The 21866-nt window shown below is 69.8% G+C and overlaps 1 protein-coding gene across 1 annotated transcript in view; it reads left to right on the forward strand.

Annotated features, from left to right (window-relative positions):
• CEMIP (cell migration inducing hyaluronidase 1) overlaps positions 1-20140 on the forward strand; it is a 32608-nt gene extending 12468 nt beyond the window's left edge. Inside the window, exons 5-32 of the mRNA XM_037511395.1 lie at positions 578-675; positions 1032-1247; positions 1337-1475; positions 1919-2155; positions 2388-2567; positions 3203-3273; positions 3477-3572; positions 3743-3864; positions 4944-5079; positions 5289-5480; positions 8209-8384; positions 9273-9482; positions 10650-10855; positions 11121-11190; positions 11620-11748; positions 12335-12420; positions 12933-13064; positions 13152-13187; positions 13275-13430; positions 13904-14084; positions 14628-14843; positions 15039-15250; positions 15784-15969; positions 16315-16519; positions 16600-16686; positions 17445-17608; positions 19008-19108; positions 19913-20140. Coding sequence (XP_037367292.1) covers positions 578-675; positions 1032-1247; positions 1337-1475; positions 1919-2155; positions 2388-2567; positions 3203-3273; positions 3477-3572; positions 3743-3864; positions 4944-5079; positions 5289-5480; positions 8209-8384; positions 9273-9482; positions 10650-10855; positions 11121-11190; positions 11620-11748; positions 12335-12420; positions 12933-13064; positions 13152-13187; positions 13275-13430; positions 13904-14084; positions 14628-14843; positions 15039-15250; positions 15784-15969; positions 16315-16519; positions 16600-16686; positions 17445-17608; positions 19008-19108; positions 19913-20040 — 4168 coding nt within the window. The 3' untranslated portion in view covers positions 20041-20140. The remainder of the gene's footprint in view (positions 1-577; positions 676-1031; positions 1248-1336; positions 1476-1918; positions 2156-2387; positions 2568-3202; positions 3274-3476; positions 3573-3742; positions 3865-4943; positions 5080-5288; positions 5481-8208; positions 8385-9272; positions 9483-10649; positions 10856-11120; positions 11191-11619; positions 11749-12334; positions 12421-12932; positions 13065-13151; positions 13188-13274; positions 13431-13903; positions 14085-14627; positions 14844-15038; positions 15251-15783; positions 15970-16314; positions 16520-16599; positions 16687-17444; positions 17609-19007; positions 19109-19912) is intronic.
• The last annotated feature ends 1726 nt before the right edge of the window (positions 20141-21866 follow it).

Raw genomic sequence — 21866 nt, forward strand, 5'->3', positions numbered from 1 at the left:
TTGTCCAGGCGGCCTCCGCTTGGCTGGGCCAGGCCCTCCTCGGAGCCGCTGCAATACATGCGTGGGCTCTGCCACAGCGGGGCTGCGGTCAGCCCTCCCGCCCACGGTCCAGCAGCGGAGGAAGGGTCCTTCCCTTCAGGGAAGTGGAGCCGTCCCTGACCCTGCCTAGCTAGCACCGCCTTCCAGGGCCCGCAGGAAGGGCCAGGGCCCCCAGCACAGTCCCCAGTGCCCGCCACTGTCCCCGTCCCTCCCGGGCCTCAGGCGCAGGGGCTGGCCCTTAGCGCCGCGGGTTGCTGTCCACACGTGTCTAGACGTGCAGGTGGACAGAACGAGCCACTGCACCCCTGTTGGTCAGGGAGGAGCCGGGGCCGACAGGCCGGTCCTGCTGCCTGGCCCAGCTCCTGTCCTTGTGGCTCTGAGGATGGGGCTTCCACGAGGGGAGAGGCTGGGCTTCGGGGCTCGGTGGGATAGGGCCGGGCAGGAGCTGCTGGGCCTGGCCCTCGCCCACGTGAGCGTGTGAGGCCATCCCCATGCAGTCCACCCGCAAGGCTGCAGCCTGACCATTCTTCTCCCGCAGGCCCAGGATGGCAGCTGCGGGCCGGCCGGCCTCTTTCAGGGCACTGCTGACGGCGGGCTACCTGCTGCTGGCTGGTGGGCCCAGGGCCACCCCCACAGGTGAGTCCCTGCCGGGCGGCTCCCAGAGAAAGGCTGGACAGAGCTGGCCACAGGCTGGGCCCGTAGGGTCCACAGGGGGCCGGCCAGTGAGCCAGCCAGGGAGGACTGAGGGCCACCCACTGCCTACAGGAGGGTAGGTCCCTGTTGCAGGGTCTTCGGCATTTTTGTGAGGAGCCAGGAATTGAGGTTTTTACCTAAAATTCCCCCTCTTGTTAAATGTTAAGTCCAAGTTTTAGAATCCACTTTGGGGAACTGGGGAGAAGCCACAGGTTGAGGCGTGATCAGCGCTTGTCCCTGCCCGGAGCCCCACGGCTGCTGGGGAGGCGCCAAGTGGGGGCTAGGGACCGTCCCCCCAGCTCTGAGGGCCCAGGAGCAGGAGGTGCGGCGGGCCCTGGGCTGGGGTGAACAGCGCGCCCTCCCGGCAGCGGCGGTGGAGTGTCCCGACCAGCGCCCGGAGCTGCAGCCCTGGAGCCCCAGCCATGACCCGGACCGGCGGGTGCACGTCGGCCGTGGCCAGGCCCTGCTGCTCAGCGCGTCTGCTACTGTCCACTCAGTCCACATCTCCCAGGGAGGTGAGCCTGCGGCCGCACGGCCATCCCCCGGGACGAGGTGGCGCTGCGCCCACCCCCACGCCTCCAAACCTGCTGCTGCCGCCCCACAGGACAGCTGGTCATCAAAGACCAGGAGGCGCCCATCGTCCTGCGCACCCGGCACATCCTGATTGAGGACGGGGGCGAGCTGCACGCGGGGAGCGCCCTCTGCCCCTACCAGGGCAGCTTCAGCATTGTCCTGTATGGAAGGTGGGTTGCGGCTCCGAGGCGGGGAGAGATGGGGGGCGCACTCGTTGCCAGAGGAGCAGGAGGGAGGGCGGCTCCAGAGTGCTGCCCTGGGGCCAGGGGGCTGGGCCAGGCCTGTTCCCCTGGCAGCCCCGTGGCTCACACCAGGGGCCGCCCTGGGATCCCTCAAGATGCACAGATAAGAAAACCCTGCAGCCTGGCCTTGAGCGTGCTAAGAGCAGGCCAGGTGCAGGCCGCGCGGGGCTGTGTCCATGCTGGCGTGACCAGCGCTCAGCATCGGCCAGCACAGAGGAAGGGCAGAGCTCCAGTCTGGGGGCCAGGGCACCGTGGGGGAGGCGTGGGCTGGCCATCTCGAAGACCCACAGGTCACCTGCTGCCTGGCGGGGGCCCAGGTGCCAGAGCAGGCTGCCCCTGGGCGTGGGCGCTGAGAGCTGCTCTTGCCAAAGGGCTGACGATGGGGAGCAGTCCAACTCCTACTTCGGCCGGAAGTACATTGGCGTGGGCAGAGGGGGCATCCTGGAGCTGCACGGGCGCAAGAAACTGGCCTGGACGTTCCTGAACAAGACCCTGCACCCCGGAGGCATGGAGGAGGGGGGCTATTTCTTTGAAAGAAGCTGGGGTCACCGTGGGATCATCGTTCATGTCATTGACCCCCAAGCGGGCACCGTCATCCATTCTGACCGGTAAGGTGTGCCTCCAGCTAGGCGCGCACATGTGCACCCAACACACATGCGTGCACACCATCCTCAGGCACCCACGCCCAGGCACACCCCCTTCAGGCACCCACGTCCGAGCACACCTGCCCGCAGGCACCCACACCTGAGCACACCTGCCCGCAGACCTGCCCGCAGGCACCCACAGGCATGCCCGCGTCTTGGGCCGTGGCTGGGAACCCCAGACTCCCCACCCTCGCAGGTTCGACACCTACCACTCCAAGCAGGAGAGCGAGCGGCTGGCGCGCTACCTGAGCGCCGTGCCCAACGGCAGGGTCTTGTCAGTGGCTGTGAACGACGAAGGCTCCCGGCACCTGGATGACGTGGCCCGGAAAGCCATGACCAGGCTGGGCAGCAAGCACTTCCTGCACCTGGGCTTCAGGTACAGCCTCCATGGCCAGCCGTGCCAGACGGCAGACAAGGCCTCCCGTCCCTGCAGAAGCGCCCATCCCCGACCATGGCACCCCAGGAGGCTGTCCGCCTGCAGCGAGCGCCCAGCACCCGCCAGTCAGCACACCCTGGGCGGGCAGTGGCCCAGGGGGCGGGCGATGCCCACCCTCTCCCAGCATGCTGGCAGCCCCCACTCAAGTGCCCAAGGGTCCGCCCTGGCCAGGCCTCTCGGCTGCCCTGCCCCTCCACGCTCTGTGCCCAGGAGTGGGGTGCTGTCCACGGGTCTGGGCTGCTGATGGAGGAGGCGTAAGCTTCCTGGCTCCTCCCTCCTTGCCCGCCCTCCCCCTGCCCCACCCTCTCTCCTGCCCACCCCCCAGCCCCTTCCCTTCCATCCTGCTTCCTTCTCCCCTCCCCCTCCCCGGGCCCTGCATCTCCTGGGCGTGGTCCCAGGGTCTGGGCCGTCCTCCCCCCCACCCCCACCCTGCTCACCGGGCAGGGAGGCTCGGCTGGTCCCCTGGAGGGGCCCAGCCCCGTGACAGATGGCGCGGCTGTGGCTGCACAGCTCAGCCAGCTCAGCTCTGCCGGGCGGCTCAGGCTGGACGGTGTCCTGTCCCCGGCTGTTCTCAGACACCCCTGGAGCTTCCTGACCGTGAAGGGAAACCCGTCGGCTTCCGTGGAAGAGCACGTGGAGTTCCACGGTAACCCTTGCCACAGGCTCTCGGGCCTCTGCCGGGGCTGGGGTCTCCCGAGGCTGCGGGCCTCCACACTGCTGCCCCTCCCCGCCCAGCTGCACGGCCGCCCGGTCCGAGGGAGGGTCGGCCGGAGACGGCCCTGGGGAGCGCGGCCCGCGGCCGGCCTTCCTCTGAGCGGGGCGGGGCGGGCCCTGGCTGGGTCTCCACAGGACACCGCGGCTCGGTGGCCGCCCGCGTCTCCAAGCTGTTCCACACTGCCCAGGGCGAGTGCTTCCGCGTGTCCTCCTCCAGCGAGTGGGTGCAAGGTGAGGTGGGGTCCTGCTCGCGCCGGGGGCTGTGGCGCTGTCATGGCAGGGGCGTCACGGGAGGGGCTGCTCAAGGCAGGGGCGGCTGCGGTGCTGGGCGAGTATGGGGCCCGCCCGGGCCTGCCGGCTGGCCCAGCTGCCTGTCCACCCTGAGCTGCGCTTCGGCCTAGATGTGGAGTGGACGGAGTGGCTGGACCACGACAAGCTGCCGACCATGAAGGGTGGAGAGAAGACCCCGGACCTCCGGGCCGTGGCCCCGGGAAAGATCTGCCCTCGCCCCCTCGACGTCCAGGTACTGCTGGGAACTCAAACCCTAGAGGGGCCTAGACGGGGTGTCCCCCACAACCCCCCACATGGTTCTCCTGTTAGACTGAAAGGGGGGCTCCTTTGTCTGCCCCGGGCCCCCGCCAGGGAGTCCGGAGCCAGACTCCACTCTGGGTGGACCCTCCCTCCCAGGCCCCTTCCTGCTCTGCTGCCGGCTCCTCTGGCCTGCCTGAGCCCCAGCCCCAGGTCCTCTGCACCCCCCAGCAGAACCCCCAGCAGAACCCGCACCCCCGCTCTGCATGGCACAGGGCCCCAGGGCAGGAGAGACTCCCAGGCCGCGCCGCCTGCGCTGGCAACGGCGGACAGAGCCGCCCGGCCCCGCCTGGTCCCTTTGGTGTGGGTGCCAAGAGGACACAGCTGCAGCCTCGTCTGAGCCGCTCTGACGGCAGCTGCACAGCCCTCCTGAGCCCTCGCCCCAAGCTCCCACCTGGCCTTGAAGGCGCTACGCAGCTGGCACCCCGGGGCCAGCACTGGCTGCTGCTGAGACCCGCCACCTGGTCCTGCTGTGGTGGCTACGGGGCCAGGACAGGGGGATATGGGCTGGACGCTGGCAGTGGGACTGGACCCGCTGCCACCTTCAGGCTCCGTGACCCGCCTGCATGCCCATCTCTGGTCAGGATGGCACGGGCAGCGGTGGCCTCGGGCTTTATGAAGGTGGATGAGGGAACGTGGGGACACTTGGCCCCAAGCCTCTGGAAGGGTCACTGCCCGAGCCCCCAGACTCTATCCAGCCTGAGACTCGGGGGGCCCGGTGCAAACGTGGTCAGGGTCTGTGATGTGGGGCCACGTCTGGCCACCTGTGGGCTGGGCCTGGAGCCCCAGGGTCTGGGTGATGGCCGCAGGGCAGGAGGGGTGCCAGGGCAGAGGGGCCGTCACCTAGCGCTGCTGCGGGGCTGGCTTGGCCTCTGTCAGCTGACCTAGGTGGGGGCGTGGGCACTGCCCTCGGGCTGCTCCTGGACAGCAAAGTTGAGGCCCGTGAGCTGTTGATAGCATGGGGTGCACCCTCCTTGTCCAGAGGGGAACTTTGCTCTGTGATCGCTGCACCAGGCCACCAGCGTGGACGGCACCAACCTCACCACCGAGGTCGTGCACAAGAGAGGCCAGGACTTCCGCTTCACGTGCCGCGACCGCTGGGGCCGCGCCTGCCAGCACTACCGTGTGCGCTTCCTATGCGGGAAGGCCGGTGAGCAGCCGGGCAGGGCTGGCCAGCTCTGGGTGCGCAGCTGCCCACGGGCGGGCAGGACTTGCCGGGACCCGGCCTCTGGTGTGGGACTGTAGCACAAGGTGGGGGGGCGGCGCCTCACAGGGGCTTGGAGTCGCTGCCCCTGCGGGGTGAGGGGTAGGCACCGCCAGTCTGGAGCGGGCCTGACCAGCGCCCCCTTGCGGTTCCAGCGAGGCCCAAGCTCACGGTCAGCATCGACACCAACGTGAACAGCACCACGCTGACCCTGGAGGACGACGTGCGGTCCTGGGAGCCGGGGGACACACTGGTGGTGGCCAGCACCGACTACTCCATGCACCAGGCCGAGGAGTTCCAGGTGCTGCCCTGCACGGCCTGCGCCCCCAACCAGGTCAGGGTGGCAGGTAGGCCCCGACCCGGCCAGCTCGCCAGCGGCCGGCGCCCACCAACCCGCGCAGCGAGGACCTTGGGCCTGGGCTGCTTTTCCCCAGAGGCACCTGCTCAGGCTGCAGGTCTCAGCCGAGGGGGTCGGCTCGGGCGCCTTTCGTGCAGGGCAGCAGGTGCAGGAGGAGCAGAAGCGTGGCCTGAGGGTCTCTGTCAGCTCGAGGGGATGTGAGGTGTGTGGCTGGGCTGCAGCCTCCCCGCCCTCCCCCAGGGTCCCGGGCACCCTGCCCGGCCAGTGGTGGCAGCGGGAGCAGCTCAGGTGGCAGAGGCGCGGGGCCTGGGGGCGGGCGCCAGGGTCCAGGAGCTGCGCGCCCGGGGCCTGGTGCTCGTGGTCACCTCCAGGGACTGTCAGGAGGGCTGTGGCTTGTGTGTGTCCCCGCCTCTTGGACGGGCCTCTGGAACGTGTCGAGTTGGGGAGGGTGCCCGGGACAGTCGGGCGTTCCCAGGAGAAGGCGGCTGCCGGGCGGCCAGGTGGCTGGCCCCGGCAGGGACGGCCGCCCAAGTGTGGTCACGCTGCTGCTCCTCTGGCTCCGCAGCTGTGGAAGGGGCAGCGGCAGGCTGGGCTCATCTGGAGAATGATGCTCTCTGGGGAAGGAGCCGGGAGCCGAGGTGGAGCTGAGCCCTGCTGGGGCTTGGAGTGGCCAGAGCTGGCCGGGAGGCTGGGGCGGCCGCGCAGGGGCTGGGCCCCGAGCCCTGTGCCTTGACGAGGGGAGCCGAGCGCCTGTCCTTACTCGTGAGTTTGCGCAAACCTCTGCCTCCTCCGTGCACGGCACGAGTCCCACGAAAACACCCGTCCAGGGAAGGCTCAGAAGGAACAGGCCGGGGAAGGCCGTGCGAGGAGGACCCCACAGGCCCTGTGACGGCGTCTGGAGAGCCGGGGATCCCCCAGCCTGTGCCTGGCCATGTGGGGGCAGGTGCTCCGCCCACCTCCGCTGGTACCGGGGGACGCTGGCCAGTCTGAGGCCGAGCCAGGGCGCCCTGGGCCAGGCGCTGTTCTCTGCCTCCGTGTCCTCCCTGTGAAGCAGGACGAGGCCGGAGGGCAAGGTCCACGCCCACCAGCCTGAGCCTCTGGGGCTCCTAGGGCAGCAGAGGGTGGCAGGAGGCAGCCAGGGGCTTGAGTGTCTTGGCAAGTGTGGATGGGACGAGGGCGGGGCAGGAGCTCCGAGGGAGCAGAGGGACGGTGGACACGGGGACTCTGGAGGCTCCCAGGGCCCCGGGTGGGCACACAGGACTAGGCCACGTCAGGGGGTGCAGGGCCTTCCTCTGCAGAGAGCCCTGTCCTTGGTTCCTCGGGCTCGGGGTGTGTGTAGGCACGTCCTTGTGCATGTGTGTGCACACGTGTCTGTCGGGGGTTCACGTTCCTCCTGCTCAGGACCCAAGCCCCGTCTCTGGCCTCCACCCCCAGGAGCCTGCTCTGTTCTCTCCCCTCCCCCGTGCTCCCCGAGCCCTCCAGCTGGCTGCAGAGAGGACCTGGCCTTCCCGGCACCCCCAACCCCCTGTCCTGACTTCCAGTAAACAGCCTTTTTACATATAGGGGCTTTCTGACAGGAAGCAGATGGGGGCAGCATGGTCATGAAAATGTGTGAATCATCTGAAAAAATAATTCCCAGCTCCGCGGCCACAGCATGACCCCGCGCCCAGCGTGGCACTTGGGAGGCGCCTCCGTGCCGCCCCTGTCTTGCCTCCCCCTTGGGTCTGTGCGCTCCGGGGGTGCCTGTCCCTGCCCGCCAGGGCTGCCTCTCCCCACCTCGTGGGCGGCGTGGCCCTGAGGGAGGACCGGCCACCCAGCGTGGGGACTGCACTTCAGGCAGTGTTACATGAAGCAGAGGTTTAGGGTCTGGGTGGTGGGCTAGGAGAGGCCCCTTGAGGCCCATGGGGAGGAGCTCCTCTGCTCAGGCCAGGCCCACTTCACCTGCTGCAGGTGCGGTGCCCTGGCCTGGGCTGGGGGGCGGGCAGCGGTGGGGTACACGGCCTTCCTGGGACAGCCCCAGGGCCTCGGGGCCCTCTGGTCCCAGCTGCACCTACGCGTCCACCCTCCCCCTCGGCCCCCATGGGGGCCTGGTTCCCTGCCCGACCCACAGAGGGGCTCAGCCCTAGGAGGGGTGCACTCATCTGAGTGGGCAGCTTGCTGCACCCCCACCTGCCGGCCTCCCCCCACCTCTGCACTCAGCCCTCCGGACCTTCCCAACACAGGCGGACTCGGGCACTGGTGTCCCTGGTGTCCTTCACATCTCAGAACTGGGGAGGGGGGAAAACAGAGGCCAGAGTGGGTGCAGGACGGGCAGCTGGGCCTGGGGGAGGCCCACAGCCTGGCAGCAGTGGGCGCAGGGGAGGGTGCAGGGGTGCGCGCTGCAGGGCCATGGAAGCGGGACCCAGCGGGGCTGCCTTGTCTGAGGCTTGGCTCCCCGAGGCTCCCACCTGGTGAGGCTGGCCCCACCCACACCTGCTCCAGCCCGGACGGAGATGGGGGGCAGCTCAGCTGTGGCCACTGCGAGGCGGGAGGGCTGTTCCTGGGAGTCGGGGCTGTACTCGGACTCCTGGCCTGGCAGGCGGGGGATGGAGCTGGACCCCACAGCCTCCCCCTGGCCTCCCCCACCTCACCCTGAGAGGGCCGGGCCGGGGCACAAGGCCGCAGAGGGACAGGAGAGCCGCCGGGCGCTGCGGCCCTGACCTCCTGGCCCTCCCCAGGGAAGCCCATGTACATGCACATGGGCACGGAGGTGGACGGCGTGGACATGCGCGCCGAGGTCGGGCTGCTGAGCCGGAACATCGTGGTGAGGGGCGAGATGGAGGCCGGGTGCTACCCCTACGCCAGGCACCTCTGCGACTTTTTCCACTTTGACACCTTCGGGGGCCACATGAAGGTGGGCGGCGCTGGCGGGCGGGGGCCGAGGCGGGGCGGGGTTCTGGGCGTCCATGGGTGAGCCTCCCCTGTTCAATGGCCGACACCCCAGGGCCCCCGGGAGCCCCGCGCCCCGGACTCGGGGTTAACGCCCCGGAATGACCCCGCGCCTGTGGTTCCCGGTGGAGGATTCTCTTGAAGCCAAAAGTGCTTCTTTAAAGACCGGGCAGGGCCGGGCCTTTGTGCCAGAGCGGCCTGGGCTGTGCGGTCCGCCCCCGGGCCCACATTCCAGGCCTCTGGGGGCGTGTGGAGAACCGGCGGGGCGTGCTCCGAGGCCGAGACCACCGCAGGGACAGAGACCCCCGCCCCCCACCCCTGGCCTCACTGCTCAGGGCGGCGCTCGGGCACCGCTGCCCTCTGACCTCCAGTGCGAGGTTGTTGGAGGGGCTGGTCCGTGTCCTTGGGTTGCCTCTCCCGGGGCACTGGCTGCACTTGGGTTCGCAGGAGCAGTTGTGGCTGTGCTCTCGTGGGGGTCCTGGGTGGCCGGGCCCCCAGACAAGCAGGAGGTGGGTGTGTGCCCCCAGCGCTCATGAGACCCCGCCCAGGGCCCAGCCCTTTGGCTTCCCAGCCCCGAGGGCAGCGGCCTCCAATCCCCCTCCTTGGTTCTGGTCGACCCTGCTCGCCACACCCATGGCTTTGGGGGGCTGACAGTGGTCACGGCCTCGACCAGCCCCTGCCACCTTTGCTCCAGGCAGGGTGCTGCCCCCGCAGCCCTCAGCTATGGGCACCTCGCCCTGGGTCCCCTGGGTGAGCGGCTGGGGTCTCTGGGAGGACACTGAGGACAACAGCTTGAAGGTGGGACCCAGCGAAGGCCGCCCTCGGAGCCCTCACCTCAGCTTCCCTCTCCCAGTTTGCTCTGGGGTTCAAGGCAGTGCACCTGGAGGGCGTGGAGCTGCGGCACATGGGCCAGCAGCTGGTGGGGCAGTACCCGCTGCACTTCCACCTGGCGGGCGACGTGGACGCCAAGGGGGGCTACGACCCGCCCACCTATGTCAGGGACCTGTCCATCCACCACACCTTCTCCCGCTGCGTCACCGTGCATGGCTCCAACGGCTTGTTGGTAAGCACCCCCGTCTGGGGAGCCGGGCTCCGGGGCACCTTGCCCCTCGCTGGGGCTCCTGAGAGGGACGTGGGCGCGGGGTCCTTCCCTGACTGGTGGAGAGACGGGCCTGCCAGCGGCAGGCAGGGCCCAGGGACCACCCGCGCCAGCCCTGCCTCCGTTGGCGCTTGGGGCAGTGCTGCTGGACGGGGCAGCGCAGACACCCTTGACCCCCAGGGGCCCTTCCGCACATGAGCTGGCCTGTGCGCGGGGCCGGACGAGCCCGGGTGCCCTGCCAGCTGGGCCAGCTGGGGCTTTTATGGCTTAGACAGTGTTTAGGGAAACATTGGCTCATTTTTATGCAAAAATGGAAATTTTGCCCTAACTTGAAGTTTCTTCAAGTGGAGTGAACTCAAATCCTCCGTGAACTTTGGGGCCGGATGCTGCCGAGCGGCGCCCTGCCCGCCGACCCCGCCGCCAGGCGTGTCCTGTTAAACTGGGCTCAAAGAAACATTTGGGTTCACGTCCCTCCTCTTCAAGTGAAGAGATTTCACACAAGCACGTGGGCTCCAGGCGTCTCGGAGAAGGCGGTTGGCGGGGCAGCCCGGGAGGGGAGGGGCGGGCCCGTCCTGGGGTCCGCGGCCCGGCCAGCCGAGCCCAGCCCCACCTGGGGCCAGGCCTGTGGTGACGGAGGTGGGGAGGCTGGCGTGTGGGGGAGCCCCGGCTCGTGGGTGGGTGGGCAGGGCAGCGCCCCACGTGCAGCGGAAGCCAGGGAGGGGAGGGCACGTCCTTCAGGGTTCGTTCTCAAATTTTGGCCTTAAATTTAGCCCCGAGGGACCTAGGTCTGACATGGCTAAGAGGAAAGATAGGCCTGCTGGGGACGGACGCCTGGCCTGTCGGTGAGCGTGCCCGCTTGGACCTTAGGGCGCTCACACGCGTGTGCCCGCACACAGGCAGGCGAGCACGCATGTACCACGAAGGCACACATGCACACGTGTGCACACCCCTGCTCACACAACCCTGAACGTGTGTGCACACGCGTGCATGCACATTCGAGCACACACGTGTGTGCCTGCACACCCACACGTGCCCTGGACACGCAGGCACACACATGTGCGCATGCATCGTGGGGCGGGGCCAGGGTGGGCAGGACGGGCGCCCGGCAAGCAGCCGCCCCCTGGGCCGCAGGTGCAGGACGTCGTGGGCTACGACTCCTTGGGTCACTGCTTCTTCACGGAGGACGGGCCCGAGGAGCGCAACACCTTCCTCCACTGCCTGGGGCTGCTGGTGCGCCCGGGGACGCTCCTGCCCTCCGACCGCGACAGCCGCATGTGCAAGGCCATCACGGAGGACGCCTACCCTGGCTACGTGCCCAGGCCCAGGCAGGACTGCAAGTGAGCCCCGCGCACCCTGCCCCGCCGGGGAGCCCCCACTGCCCCGTCTGGCCTCCGTTTTAGGGCCAGCCCGCGGCCTCGCCCCTCCTGGTTCCCCTTTTCCGAGCCGGCCCCTTGCAAATTTGGGGTGCCAGAGGCGCTCCGGGGCCCCTCACTGGAAGGAGAAGCCTCGGCCACACCGATGAGGGCGCGAGGGGCTGGTGTTCAGATGGGTGCTGGCCAGCCTGAGCCACGGCCGCTGTGACCTTCTTGTGCCTGCCCCCAGCGCTGTGTCCACCTTCTGGATGGCCAACCCTAACAACAACCTGGTCAACTGTGCGGCTGCCGGCTCTGAGGTGAGCACGGCCCATGGGGTGGGGTGGGGTGTGTCCCGGGCTCCAACTTTGGGGGGCTGACCCTTGGCCACACTGGCGGCCTCACCCACAGGAGCCGGGTCCGGCAGGTGGCCTGGTGGGACGGAGGCCTCAGCGTCTGAGCTGGCAGCTGCCTGGGGAGCCAGGGCCACCCGGGCTCTGGCCAGAGATGCTCCTTCTCGCCCTGGACCTCGGGTCGCTCCTGTCACCTGGCAGGGCAGAAAAGTGGAGTCATGGGGTCACACCCACCCGTCCTGGGAGCCCAAGCAGGCGCCTCTGTGCAGGATGCAGGGGCCCCAGGAGGGCTCCGACACGGGCCCTGGAGGGGGCGCCCACGGACAGCTGGACCGCGGTCTGGCGCCCGGCCCGAGCTCACCAGGCTGACCGCCATGCCTCCCTGTGTCCCCACAGGAGACTGGGTTTTGGTTCATTTTCCACCACGTTCCCACAGGCCCCTCGGTGGGCATGTACCCCCCCGGCTATTCAGAGCACATCCCCCTGGGAAAGTTCCAGAACAACCGTGCACACTCTAACTACCGGGTGAGTGTCCACATGCTGCCTCCCCCAGCCGCTCCGGCCAGCAGTGGTCAGACACAGAACTAGCCTCCATCTGAGGAACAGGAGAGGCTCACAGCCATGTTCCCCAGGGTACCCCATGGGTGCTCCTGCCCTGGGGGCTGGCACGGCATCGGGAGCCCGAGGCGCCCCTGCTGGCCACCTGCGTGTCCACGCAATCACCCAGGGACACTCACGGCAGGGCTGCTGACGCCCCCACCTGGGATCCGCAATCTGGATGTGGCACAGAGGGTGGGCTGCCATCACTGGTGGGGCCTTGGCGGCGCCCACGTCCGGCCTCCCAGCTTTTGGAAACTGCTCAGTGAGGGGTCTGTGGAGAGCTGGACATCCATAGCCCCCACTACCCGAGGGGAGAAGCCCAGGGAGGGAGGCTGGTGTGGCCTCGGGCGAGATCCTCAGCCCTTGCACCTGGCCGGAGGGACGTTGCCTGAGCAGTGTGGAGAAGTCGGGGCCTCGCCCCTGCAGACCCCCTCTGCACCCGGGGCCAGGCATGCCATGAGCACGGGGCCAGTAGGCAGCAATGCAGCGTGTCCCTCCCTCCACGCCCCAGGCTGGCATGATCATAGACAACGGCGTCAAGACGACCGAGGCCTCCGCCCGGGACAAGCGGCCCTTCCTCTCCATCATCTCCGCCAGGTAGGGGGCTGCCCGCTAGCGCCCAGCTGTCGGGGGCTGGCACCCATCCCAGGTGCTGCTTGGCTGCCAGGTCCCGGTGGACCCCGAGCGGGCAGAGTCTGGACTGGGCTGGCACTCCAGGCCCAGAGGGCCGGGCCCACACACGGGCCCCGGGCGCAGGGGTGGGTGGCGAGCGAGGAAGAAGCCAGAGTGTCTCTGGACGGAGGGCCAGGCCTGCCACACGTACCTGTTGGTGCACCTGGGGTGCAGCTGGGGCAGGTGGGGTCCTCCAGGTCATTGAGACCTTTCAAAAGACCAGGCGGCCTGTCACCACCAAAGTGGGGCCACAGCGATGCAGCTGGACCAGGGGGCCAGGGCCTTGGCGCCTCGGGGCAAGCTGCGGGCTGGGCCCTGCTCCCGCGCCAGCTCCACCAGCCCCTTGTGGGTGGGCGTGTGCTCAGATTGGGCCCGGCGAGCGGGGCCCAGGAGCGTCCAGGGTCCCAGCGCCACGCGGTGTCCCTGTCCCCTCGCAGGTACAGCCCACACCAGGATGCTGACCCGCTGAAGCCCCGGGAGCCGGCCATCATCAAGCACTTCATCGCCTACAAGAACCAGGACCACGGAGCCTGGCTGCGTGGGGGTGACGTGTGGCTGGACGGCTGCCGGTGCGCGGGGCGGGGGGCGGGGGCACGGCCTGGGCACCCCTGGGCATGGTGGCCAGGATGGACATGCTGACATCTGCCTGTCCCCAGGTTCGCGGACAACGGCATCGGCCTGACACTGGCCAGGTAGGGGTCCCTGGGCGGGGCCAGGCTGGCCAGGCAGAGGCGTCCCCGTGCTGCCCCGGGCTGCGGGCTCACGGCCCCTCCCCACAGTGGCGGCACCTTCCCCTACGATGAGGGCTCCAAGCAGGAGGTGAAGAACAGCCTGTTTGTGGGCGAGAGTGGCAACGTGGGCACAGAGATGATGGACAACAGGATCTGGGGCCCGGGCGGCCTGGACCACAGCGGAAGGACCCTCCCCATAGGCCAGTAGGTCTGCTCGGGGCCTGCATGCTCGGCCTTTGCGTGGCCGCTGCTCGGGGCGGGCGGGCGGGTGGCAGGGTGGACACGGCCGCTGCTCGGGGCGGCACCAAACTGCCGGGGTGGCCTAGGGTCTGGGCCCCGTCAGTGGGACCCCCAGGCCAGTGCGGGGTCCGAGCAGGGCAGATGGAAACCAAGCACCTGGACAGACCCCGAGGGCACCCGTGGATTAGGGGGGTCTCCAATCAGGACGTGCCCGCAAGCACCTCGGGACCTGCGGTCACCCCTGCACGCTCCAGGCCCACGCCGTGTGAGCCCAGCAGGGCCTCCGCTCCATCCCCACTGGGACAGCGGGACGCCAGCGCCTGCGGCTCACCGCCCGACGTGCTGAGCGGGCCGCGCAGGGCCAGGAGACACGCCCGCCCGAGCAGGCAGCCAGCCAGGGGCGTCAGGGCCACGGCTGACGGCTCTGTCCTTCCCAGGGACTTCCCCATCCGGGGCATCCAGTTCTATGACGGCCCGGTCAACATCCAGGGCTGCACCTTCCGCAAGTTTGCGGCGCTGGAGGGCCGGCACACGAGCGCGCTGGCCTTCCGCCTCAACAACGCCTGGCAGAGCTGCCCACACAACAACGTCACCAACCTGGTCTTCGAGGACGTCCCAGTGAGTGGGCGCGGGTGGTGCTGGGCCAGAGCTGGGTGACTCAGTGTCCCGGGCTGGCCCTGCGCGGCGGCCACCCCCACAGGCTGGACGGCCTCCTGAGCCGCCGGCCGCGTCCTCACTGGAAGGGAACATAGGAGGCGCCCCCGGGTCAAGTCCAGGCACTGCTGGCTGCATGGGCAGCCCCTCGGGGCCAGCGCCCAGGAAGGTGCACCTGTGCTGGGGACGGGGGCTGCAGCTGCCGGTGTCCTCACTCGGAGGCAGGTCTCCTGCTGGGACTGCTGCCAGCACCCCACACGGGGCACGCGGGCGCGGTGGGCAGTCCGGCTCCCCACCCGGTGCTCGCCCTCTCCCCTCCCCTCCATGAGCCTGCACAGAGCAACGGGCGGCAGCAGGAGGCCCCTGCAGGCCAGCTGTGTTTGGGGCGCCCGAGAGGTCAGCCGTGCATCCTGGGGCCCAGGGCCCAGCAGGCCTGCAGGGCCAGCAGAAGCCAGCCCCAGCCCCGCCGCCCCAGCCCGGGCCCTGCCCGCCTCCCCGTCTTGACAGATCACGTCCAGAGTGTTCTTCGGAGAGCCAGGGCCCTGGTTCAACCAGCTGGACATGGACGGGGACAAGACGGCGGTGTTCCACGACGTGGACGGCTCGGTGTCCGAGTACCCGGGGGCCTACCTCACGCGGGAGGACAACTGGCTGGTGCGGCACCCGGACTGCCTGGCCGTCCCCGACTGGAGAGGGGCCATCTGCAGCGGGCACTACGCGCAGGTGGGGCCCGGGCCAGGCTGGCGAGTCACCCGCATGGCAGCCTCTTCCCCGCAAGGCCGGGCCCCCAGAGCAGGGCCCCGCAACACCCACCCTGAGGACCCCGGGCCTGTGCCCCAGCCTGTAAAGGGGCCTCTGTCCAGAGCATGCGTCCCCACCGGGCGTGACCACCTTCTCTGCTTCCTTTTGGGTGAAAAGATGTACATCCAGGCCTACAAGACCAGCAACCTGCGGATGAAGATCATTAAGAACGACTCCCCCGACTACCCCCTCCACCTGGAGGGCGCCCTGGCCCGGAGCGCCCACTACCAGCAGTACCAGCCTGTAGTCACGCTGCGCAAGGGCTACACCGTCCACTGGGACCAGCCGGCGCCCGCCGAGCTCACCATCTGGCTGGTCAACTTCAACAGGTGCTGGGCCAGCAGGGGCGGGGCCCAGCGGGGGCGGGGCCCGGACAGGAGGGGTGTCCCCAGCGAGCAAGTGGCTGCTCCCTTGCCCCAGGCCCCAGGCCGGCCCACTTGGCCCTGTGGGAGCATCAGCCAGGGCGGTAGTGACTCAGCAGCCTCTGTGAGGCGAGCACGCGGGCCCGCACCCTCGAGCATCCGCCCCTCCGTCCAGGGTGCGGCCATCGAGATCCACAGGACAGGTGGACTGGCAGGGCGCGCTTTCCAGAGGGGGCAAGATGGCCGGCGAGGGCTAGAGAGGATTCCTGGGCGCTGCGGGTCCCTCCCAGTGTTCCCGCGGGACAGACGCGGAGCGCCCGGAGGGACGGGGTCAGGTCAGCCAGGCCGGCGCCTCCTGTGTCCAGTGGAGGACGTCTCTTAAGTCCCCCAGAGGTGCCCTGTGGCCCTGGGGATGCCCCTGCCCCTAACCCCGGCCTCCACTCAGGCACCGTGGCCTCCTGGCCTGGTGACATGGCTGTGACCACCTGCATTGCCTGCAGGGGCGACTGGGTGCGCGTGGGGCTCTGCTACCCGCGGGGCACCAGCTTCTCCATCCTCTCGGACGTGCACGACCGCCTGCGCAAGCGAACCTCCAAGACCGGCTCCTTCGTCAGGACGCTGCAGATGGACAAAGTGGGCCAGAGCCTTCCCGGCAGGGGCCACTACTTCTGGGATGAGGACTCAGGGTGAGCACCCCCTCCTCCCCGTCTCCCAGTAACCCAGGACCACCATGCAGGGAGCCCCTCGGGCGCCTCCTGCCGAGGCTCATCACCCCCCTCCCAGCCCGAGGCCCACTCCGTGGACACACGGGCAGCGGGGACAGTCTCAGGAGAAAGCGAGTCTCGGGCTCAAGAAACAGCACAGTCCCTCCCATGCCCCAGCACCCCAGAGGGGCACATGGCATCGCCCCCCATCTAGAGATGGGCAGGAGGGGGGAGCGAGAGGGGGGGGAGGGGAGAGGAGGGTGGGGGAGGGGAGGGGAGGAGGGGCTGGCACCCAGCGCCCCGCCCCGCCCGCCCTCCCGCGTGCAGGCTGCTCTTCCTGAAGCTGCGCGCGCAGAACGAGCGGGAGCGGTTCGCCTTCTGCTCGGTGAAGGGCTGCGAGAGGATCAGGATCAAGGCCCTGATCCCCAGGGGCGCGGGCGTCAGCGACTGCTCGGCGGCCGCCTACCCCAAGTTCGTGGAGAGGGCGACGGTGGACGTGCCCATGCCCAGGAAGCTGAGCGGCGCGCAGCTGGTGCGGGCTGGCTGCCTGGGGCGCGGGTGGGCGAGGGCGCCCGTGGGCCCCCCTCACCCCGGTCTGCTGCCTCCCTCCAGAAGACCCAGGACCGCTTCCTGGAGGTGAGGATGGAGAGCTCCAGACAGCGCTACTTTCACGGGCTGAGCGACTCCGCCTACATCCAGGTAGGGCTGGGGGCGCCGGTCTCAGGGGGCAGCGGTCTCGGGGGATGCAGGTCTGGGGGGTGCCAGTCTCGGGAGATACCGGTCTTGCGGGGGATGCCATTCAAGGGGGATGCCGGTGTCAGGGGGTGCCGGTCTCGGGGGCGCCAGTCTTGGGGGATGCCGGTCTTGGGGGGATGCCGTTCAAGGAGGACGCCGGTCTCGGGGGATGCTGGTCTCAGGGGATGCAGGTCTGTGGGGCGCCGTTTAAGGGGGATGCCGGTCTCAGGGGGGACCGGTCTCGGGGGATGCTGGTCTTGGGGTACACCGTTCAAGGAGGACACCGGTTTCAGGGGATGCAGGTCTCGGGGGCGCCAGTCTTGGGGGCACCCGTCTTGGGGGCACTGGTCTCGGGGGGCACCGGTCTCTGGGGTACTGTCACACAGAACCGCTGACGGGAGGTTGAAACAAGAAGGCACCGGGGCAGGCGTCTTCAGGGCCCAGCGCCTGGTCCTGCGGCTGCTGGACACGTCCCTCCCACCCCGGCCACTCAGCTCTGTCCACGCGCGGCCCTCCTCCCCGGCCGGGCTCCCCGCTCGCTGCTCGACCGCGAGGGACAGCTCCCGGGTGGGCTGGGGTCTGTCTCGGCTCCATGTCCAGGTGAAGCCCCAGGTTCTGTGTGGCCAGCTTGAGGGCCGCGCGGGCCCCCCGGCGCTCCGGGCTGGAGAGCGGGCCGGCGGCCTGCCGGGGCTGGCGGCCTCACGTGAGCCGCTCGCCCACAGGTGGACGGGCAGACGTTCGCCGGCGCGGAGGAGGGCGTGCAGGTGGTGGTGGTGGACGGTCGCCGGGGCCGCGTGCTGAGCCGCGCCAGCTTCCGCAACGCCGTGCTGCAGGGCACGCCGAGCGCGTCCAAGCTGCTCCACTACGTGGCGGCCCTCCCTGACCAGTGAGTGCGCGGGGCTGCGGCGGCCGCCTGGGGCAGGTCAGGTGGGGCCCTGCGGGGCGGGCGGCCGGTCTGAGGCGGTCCAGTGCCTGCAGGTGGGATCCGGCCCCTCCCCCACTCGCCAGAGCCGGGTCAGGGCGCCATCTCCCAGCTCGCGGCCTCCCGGGCCCGTCTGTGCGTCGGCTCGGAGGGCCATGGACTGTTCGCTCCTGCGGGGCCGAATTCTCATGTTTCTTTCATGCCCGCAACCAGCCCCCACCCCTGCCCTCCCTGCCGCGACCACCACCAGCCAGCCGGGCCGGGCTGGTCTGCGCCACCCCTCCCCAGCGGCCTCGCACGTGTTCTCCGTGCAGATTCCCCCAGAAAGGCCAGACATTGATCCTCAGAGGTCAGTGGTCTCGGGCCTCTCTTGGCCAGCGCGGCCACGATGAGGCTGGACTGCGTTGTCTAGCAGGGTGAGAGGCTGGGCGCCGGCGCCGTTCAGCCCCGCAGCCCGCCGGTGGCTCCTTGGGGCCTCGTGAGCACCTGGCGGGGCCGGGCCTGTGTGGGGTCCCAACATGCTGGCAGGAATGGGGATACCCAGAGTCCGCTCTGACCGCTGGGAGGGGCGGGGAATGGGGCAAGGTGGGTCTTGCCTACCCCCACCCAGCCCAGGGGCCAAGGGAGAAGCGGGAGAAAGCCCCAGGCCCCGCCTGCCCCAGGACCCCAGGACCCCACCCATCATGGCCGGCCTGCGGGGCCACCGGGGCTGGGACACTCCGGACGCCCCAGGCCCCTCCCGAACTGGAGGGACGGGAGGGAAGCAGCAGCCCCAAGGCCTGGGCCCTCCCCACCATCCCCCAGCCCTCTGTCCTGGCTGCCCAAGCCCTCTGCCTGGCCTGTGCTCCCCCACTGCCCCAGGGGGCCAGGGGGCTGACTCGGCTTCCAGAGCCCGCTGGCGGCCCGTGCCTGGGCTGTGGTCTGAGGTTCTGGGGCCGAGCCGGAAGGCGCCGTGGGCTGGGGCGGGCTCCCTCCTCCTGCGGCCCTGGGGCTGTTCTGGTAACAAGTGCACCTGGCAGGGAGCTGGGGCTTGGATCTGCGCCGGGCCCTGCCCAGCGCCACCTGCACTCTGTGCCCCCAGCAGGTGCCCTGGATTCCTGGTGATCTGCCTGGATCACCCCAAGCGGGTGGGCGGGAGGGAAGGGGCGAGAGCACAGGCGCCCTCCTCGGTGCCCGCGGGAGACCCTGGCCTCACCCCATCTCTGAGACGGCCCCACAGAGGGGCGCTGGGCAGGCGTACTCGCCTCTGGGGACAGCCAAGCCGGGCACCCCCTGTGGGCTGGCTGCAGGGCTGCCCCAAACTGTGTGCCCGCCGTACCCTGCGAGCTCCCGGCGACGCCCTGATCCGTTCCTTCCGGCTCAGCTCCATCGTCCTCATGGCCTCCAAGGGCCGGCTGGTCTCCCGAGGCCCCTGGACCAGAGTGCTGGAGAAGCTTGGGGCGGACAAGGGGCTCAGGCTGAAAGGTAAGGGGTCTGGCCCCAGGTGTGGGCTGTGCAGGGCGCCTCCCTACAGCCACGCGGCGGCGCCCAGGGCCCCCAGCGGGGCAGGCCAGCACCTGCATTGCCCTGGGCGGAGGCTCCCAGCGCTGCCCCAACACTGCAGGCGGTTCCTTTCTGGGCAGAAAAGCATCAGTAGGCGAGGGGCCGGGCCGGGCCCTCCCCACCCCCTGCTGCGGGGCTGCCGAGCCGCTGAGCTGAGAGGCAGGGAAGGGCCGTAGACCGGGTCGGCTCACCCTCCGGCGCGGGTTGCTCAGAGGGCCCTGGGGCCGGGGGCCGCAGACTCCGGGGGTAGCAGGCGCCAGGGCGTGTCCCCACAACCCCACCGCTCGGCACCCTGCACGGCGGCGCCCCCGGGGTAGGCAGCTGAGCGCCTGCTCACAGTGGGAATGCAGAGCTGCGTGTCTGTCCCGCGTCCAGGCCGCCCACTCGACCGGCTGCCCTCGGGGCCCACAGCAGGCTGCTCCCAGGGGACAGAGGGCCGTGGGAGAGGCGGCCTCCCCCCTGCAGGGTGTCCCGAGGCCACACTGATGTCAGCACAGCCACAGGGTTGGCTGGGGCCAGGCCGTGACTCCAGGAAGGAACCGTCCTGGTGCAGCGGCATCGCCCTGCCCAGGGGAGCCCGCGTGCCCCACGGGCCGGACAGAGGTCCCGGGGACAGTCAGGCGGCAAGGGGCGGGACCTGGGGTCAGAGCCATGGTGATGGGAGCCCTGGGAGGCGGGGGCTGCCCTCCCCGGTCTCCAGCTCACGTGACCCGCCGTGGTTTCCAGAGAAAATGGCATTCGTGGGCTTCAAGGGAAGCTTCCGGCCCACCTGGGTGACCCTGGACACCAACGACCAGAAGGCCAAGATCTTCCAAGTCGTGCCCATCCCCGTGCTGAGGAAGCAGCGGCTGTGAGGCCCCCTTGGTGCCCATGTGGGACAGTGGACACTGCGCCGGGCAGTGTGGGGCCAGGTCCCACGTGGGGGCAGCTGCCCGGGAGGCCGTGTTGCTCGAGGCTGGGGCCACTGGAGACCTGGTGCGCCTGACCCTGCGTCTCCCCGCGGAACCTCCTTTCCCACAGCTCTTGGTGCTTCCCTATCTGTGCCTCTTCGGTGGGGTGAGGACCCGGCGGCGGGCCCTCAGGCAGGGCCTGCTCCAGCCAGCAGGCACGGGCTGGCCACCCTGCCCACCTGGCTCCCAGCATCACCCTGGGGTGGGCTGGACCCGGTCCAGGAAGCGAGAAGCAAGCTTGGGGCCGGGGCTGCTGGGCAGACAGAGCCAGCCCAGGGAGGGATTCCGGTCACGGCTGGGGGCACCGTGGCGGGGCGAGTGACCCCTGGGCCTGGGTGTGTGGTTTGCGGGGACGCAGGCAGAGGCGCCTGACTGCAGGAGCAGGAGGTCTGCTGCTGGGCCAGGAGGGCTTCCTGCAAGAGGGGCCACGAAGGGAGGGGCGTTCTGGAGGCAGCTCGGCGGTTGGGCCCTACCTGCCTGTGTCTTCTGAAGCTGGGCCAGCCCAGCAGGGGAGGGTGAGGCCCCTGGAGGGTGCTGTGCCTGCAGCACTGTGGAGTCGCCCCCCCCCAGGCCCCCAGGGAGTCTGGGCCATGAGCCGCCATGTGGGGCCTCGTCTGCCCTCCAGGAGGCCTGGGCGACTCACAGCTCTATGTCCAGGCCTGGGCGGCCCAGCCCTGGTGCCACAACTGAACCCTGAGAGCCGGGTCGGGGCAGAGCGATGCAGTGGGGGCTCAGTGGGGCCAGCACGGCACCCCCCAGAGCCTCACCCCCAGGCCAGACAACTGGGTGGGCTCCAGGAAAGAGGGGCCACCTCCCTTGGCAAGGAGACAGCCGTGAGGATGAAGGGTCATGTCTGCCACCACGTCGCTCCAGCTGCGGCCCTGGGCACTGCCTCTGAGGGGCCTGCGGCGGTGGGCGCCTGAAACAGGCTTGTCAGCGTGAGGCTGCGGGGGGCTGAGGCCCAAGTCGTGGCCCTTTCTACCCTGGGGCGCACCAGGCCGGGGGAGTCTTGGGGCATCTGTGCCCTCCCGGGGAGCTACAGAGACACCCCCTGTGCCACATGTGCAGGCCAGACCATCGGCCTGCAGCATCCTCTGTCATCGGCGCCATCCCGGGCAAGCCCTAGGCCCAGGTCTCAGGGCTCCCGGGGTCCCACGCTGCCACCCCACGAGCCAACTGTCTGTTTATTCTCCCTGCACCTCGAGAAGCTGTGGTCGGAGAAAGGGAGACCGTGGGGTGTCCTTCCTGGCTGGTGCCCGCCGCAGCCCAACACCTAAGGAGATGGCGGAGCCCCGGGCTGTGCCTTGGCCGGGCACTGCGGAGAAGGGCCGAACTGCCCGCCTGACCTGCCGCCCGCCAGTGTGCCGTGTGGGGCCGCCGTGTGGGACGGAGGCGACAGGGAGGTGGCGGTGGAGGTTGCCAAGAGGGGCTGGGAGATGAGCGCTCTGAGCTCTCAGTGCGGGGGGCGGCGCGAGGGGACGGGGCTTGTGTCTGGGCCGGAGCCTCCTCTTTCCCCCGCTCGCCTGGCCGGTGTCCGCAGCGCTGAGCCGAGGCTGCTGCCGTTTCTCAGAGGCCCCCAGGCCGCGGGGAGAACTGCAGCTTGGGGGGCAGGCGGCTGCAGACACAACTCTGCCTGAGAAGCAGGCTTTGGGGTGCGGGGGAGCCCAGCAGGGTGCAGTGGCTGAGTCAGCCACGCAGAGGCCCCACCGCTCCCCTGGTCTGCCCTGTGC

The sequence above is a fragment of the Talpa occidentalis genome, unplaced genomic scaffold (genome assembly GCF_014898055.3).
Source record: "Talpa occidentalis isolate TD23 unplaced genomic scaffold, MPIMG_talOcc4v2.1 talOcc4.14, whole genome shotgun sequence".
In the NCBI taxonomy this organism is placed as follows: domain Eukaryota; kingdom Metazoa; phylum Chordata; class Mammalia; order Eulipotyphla; family Talpidae; genus Talpa; species Talpa occidentalis.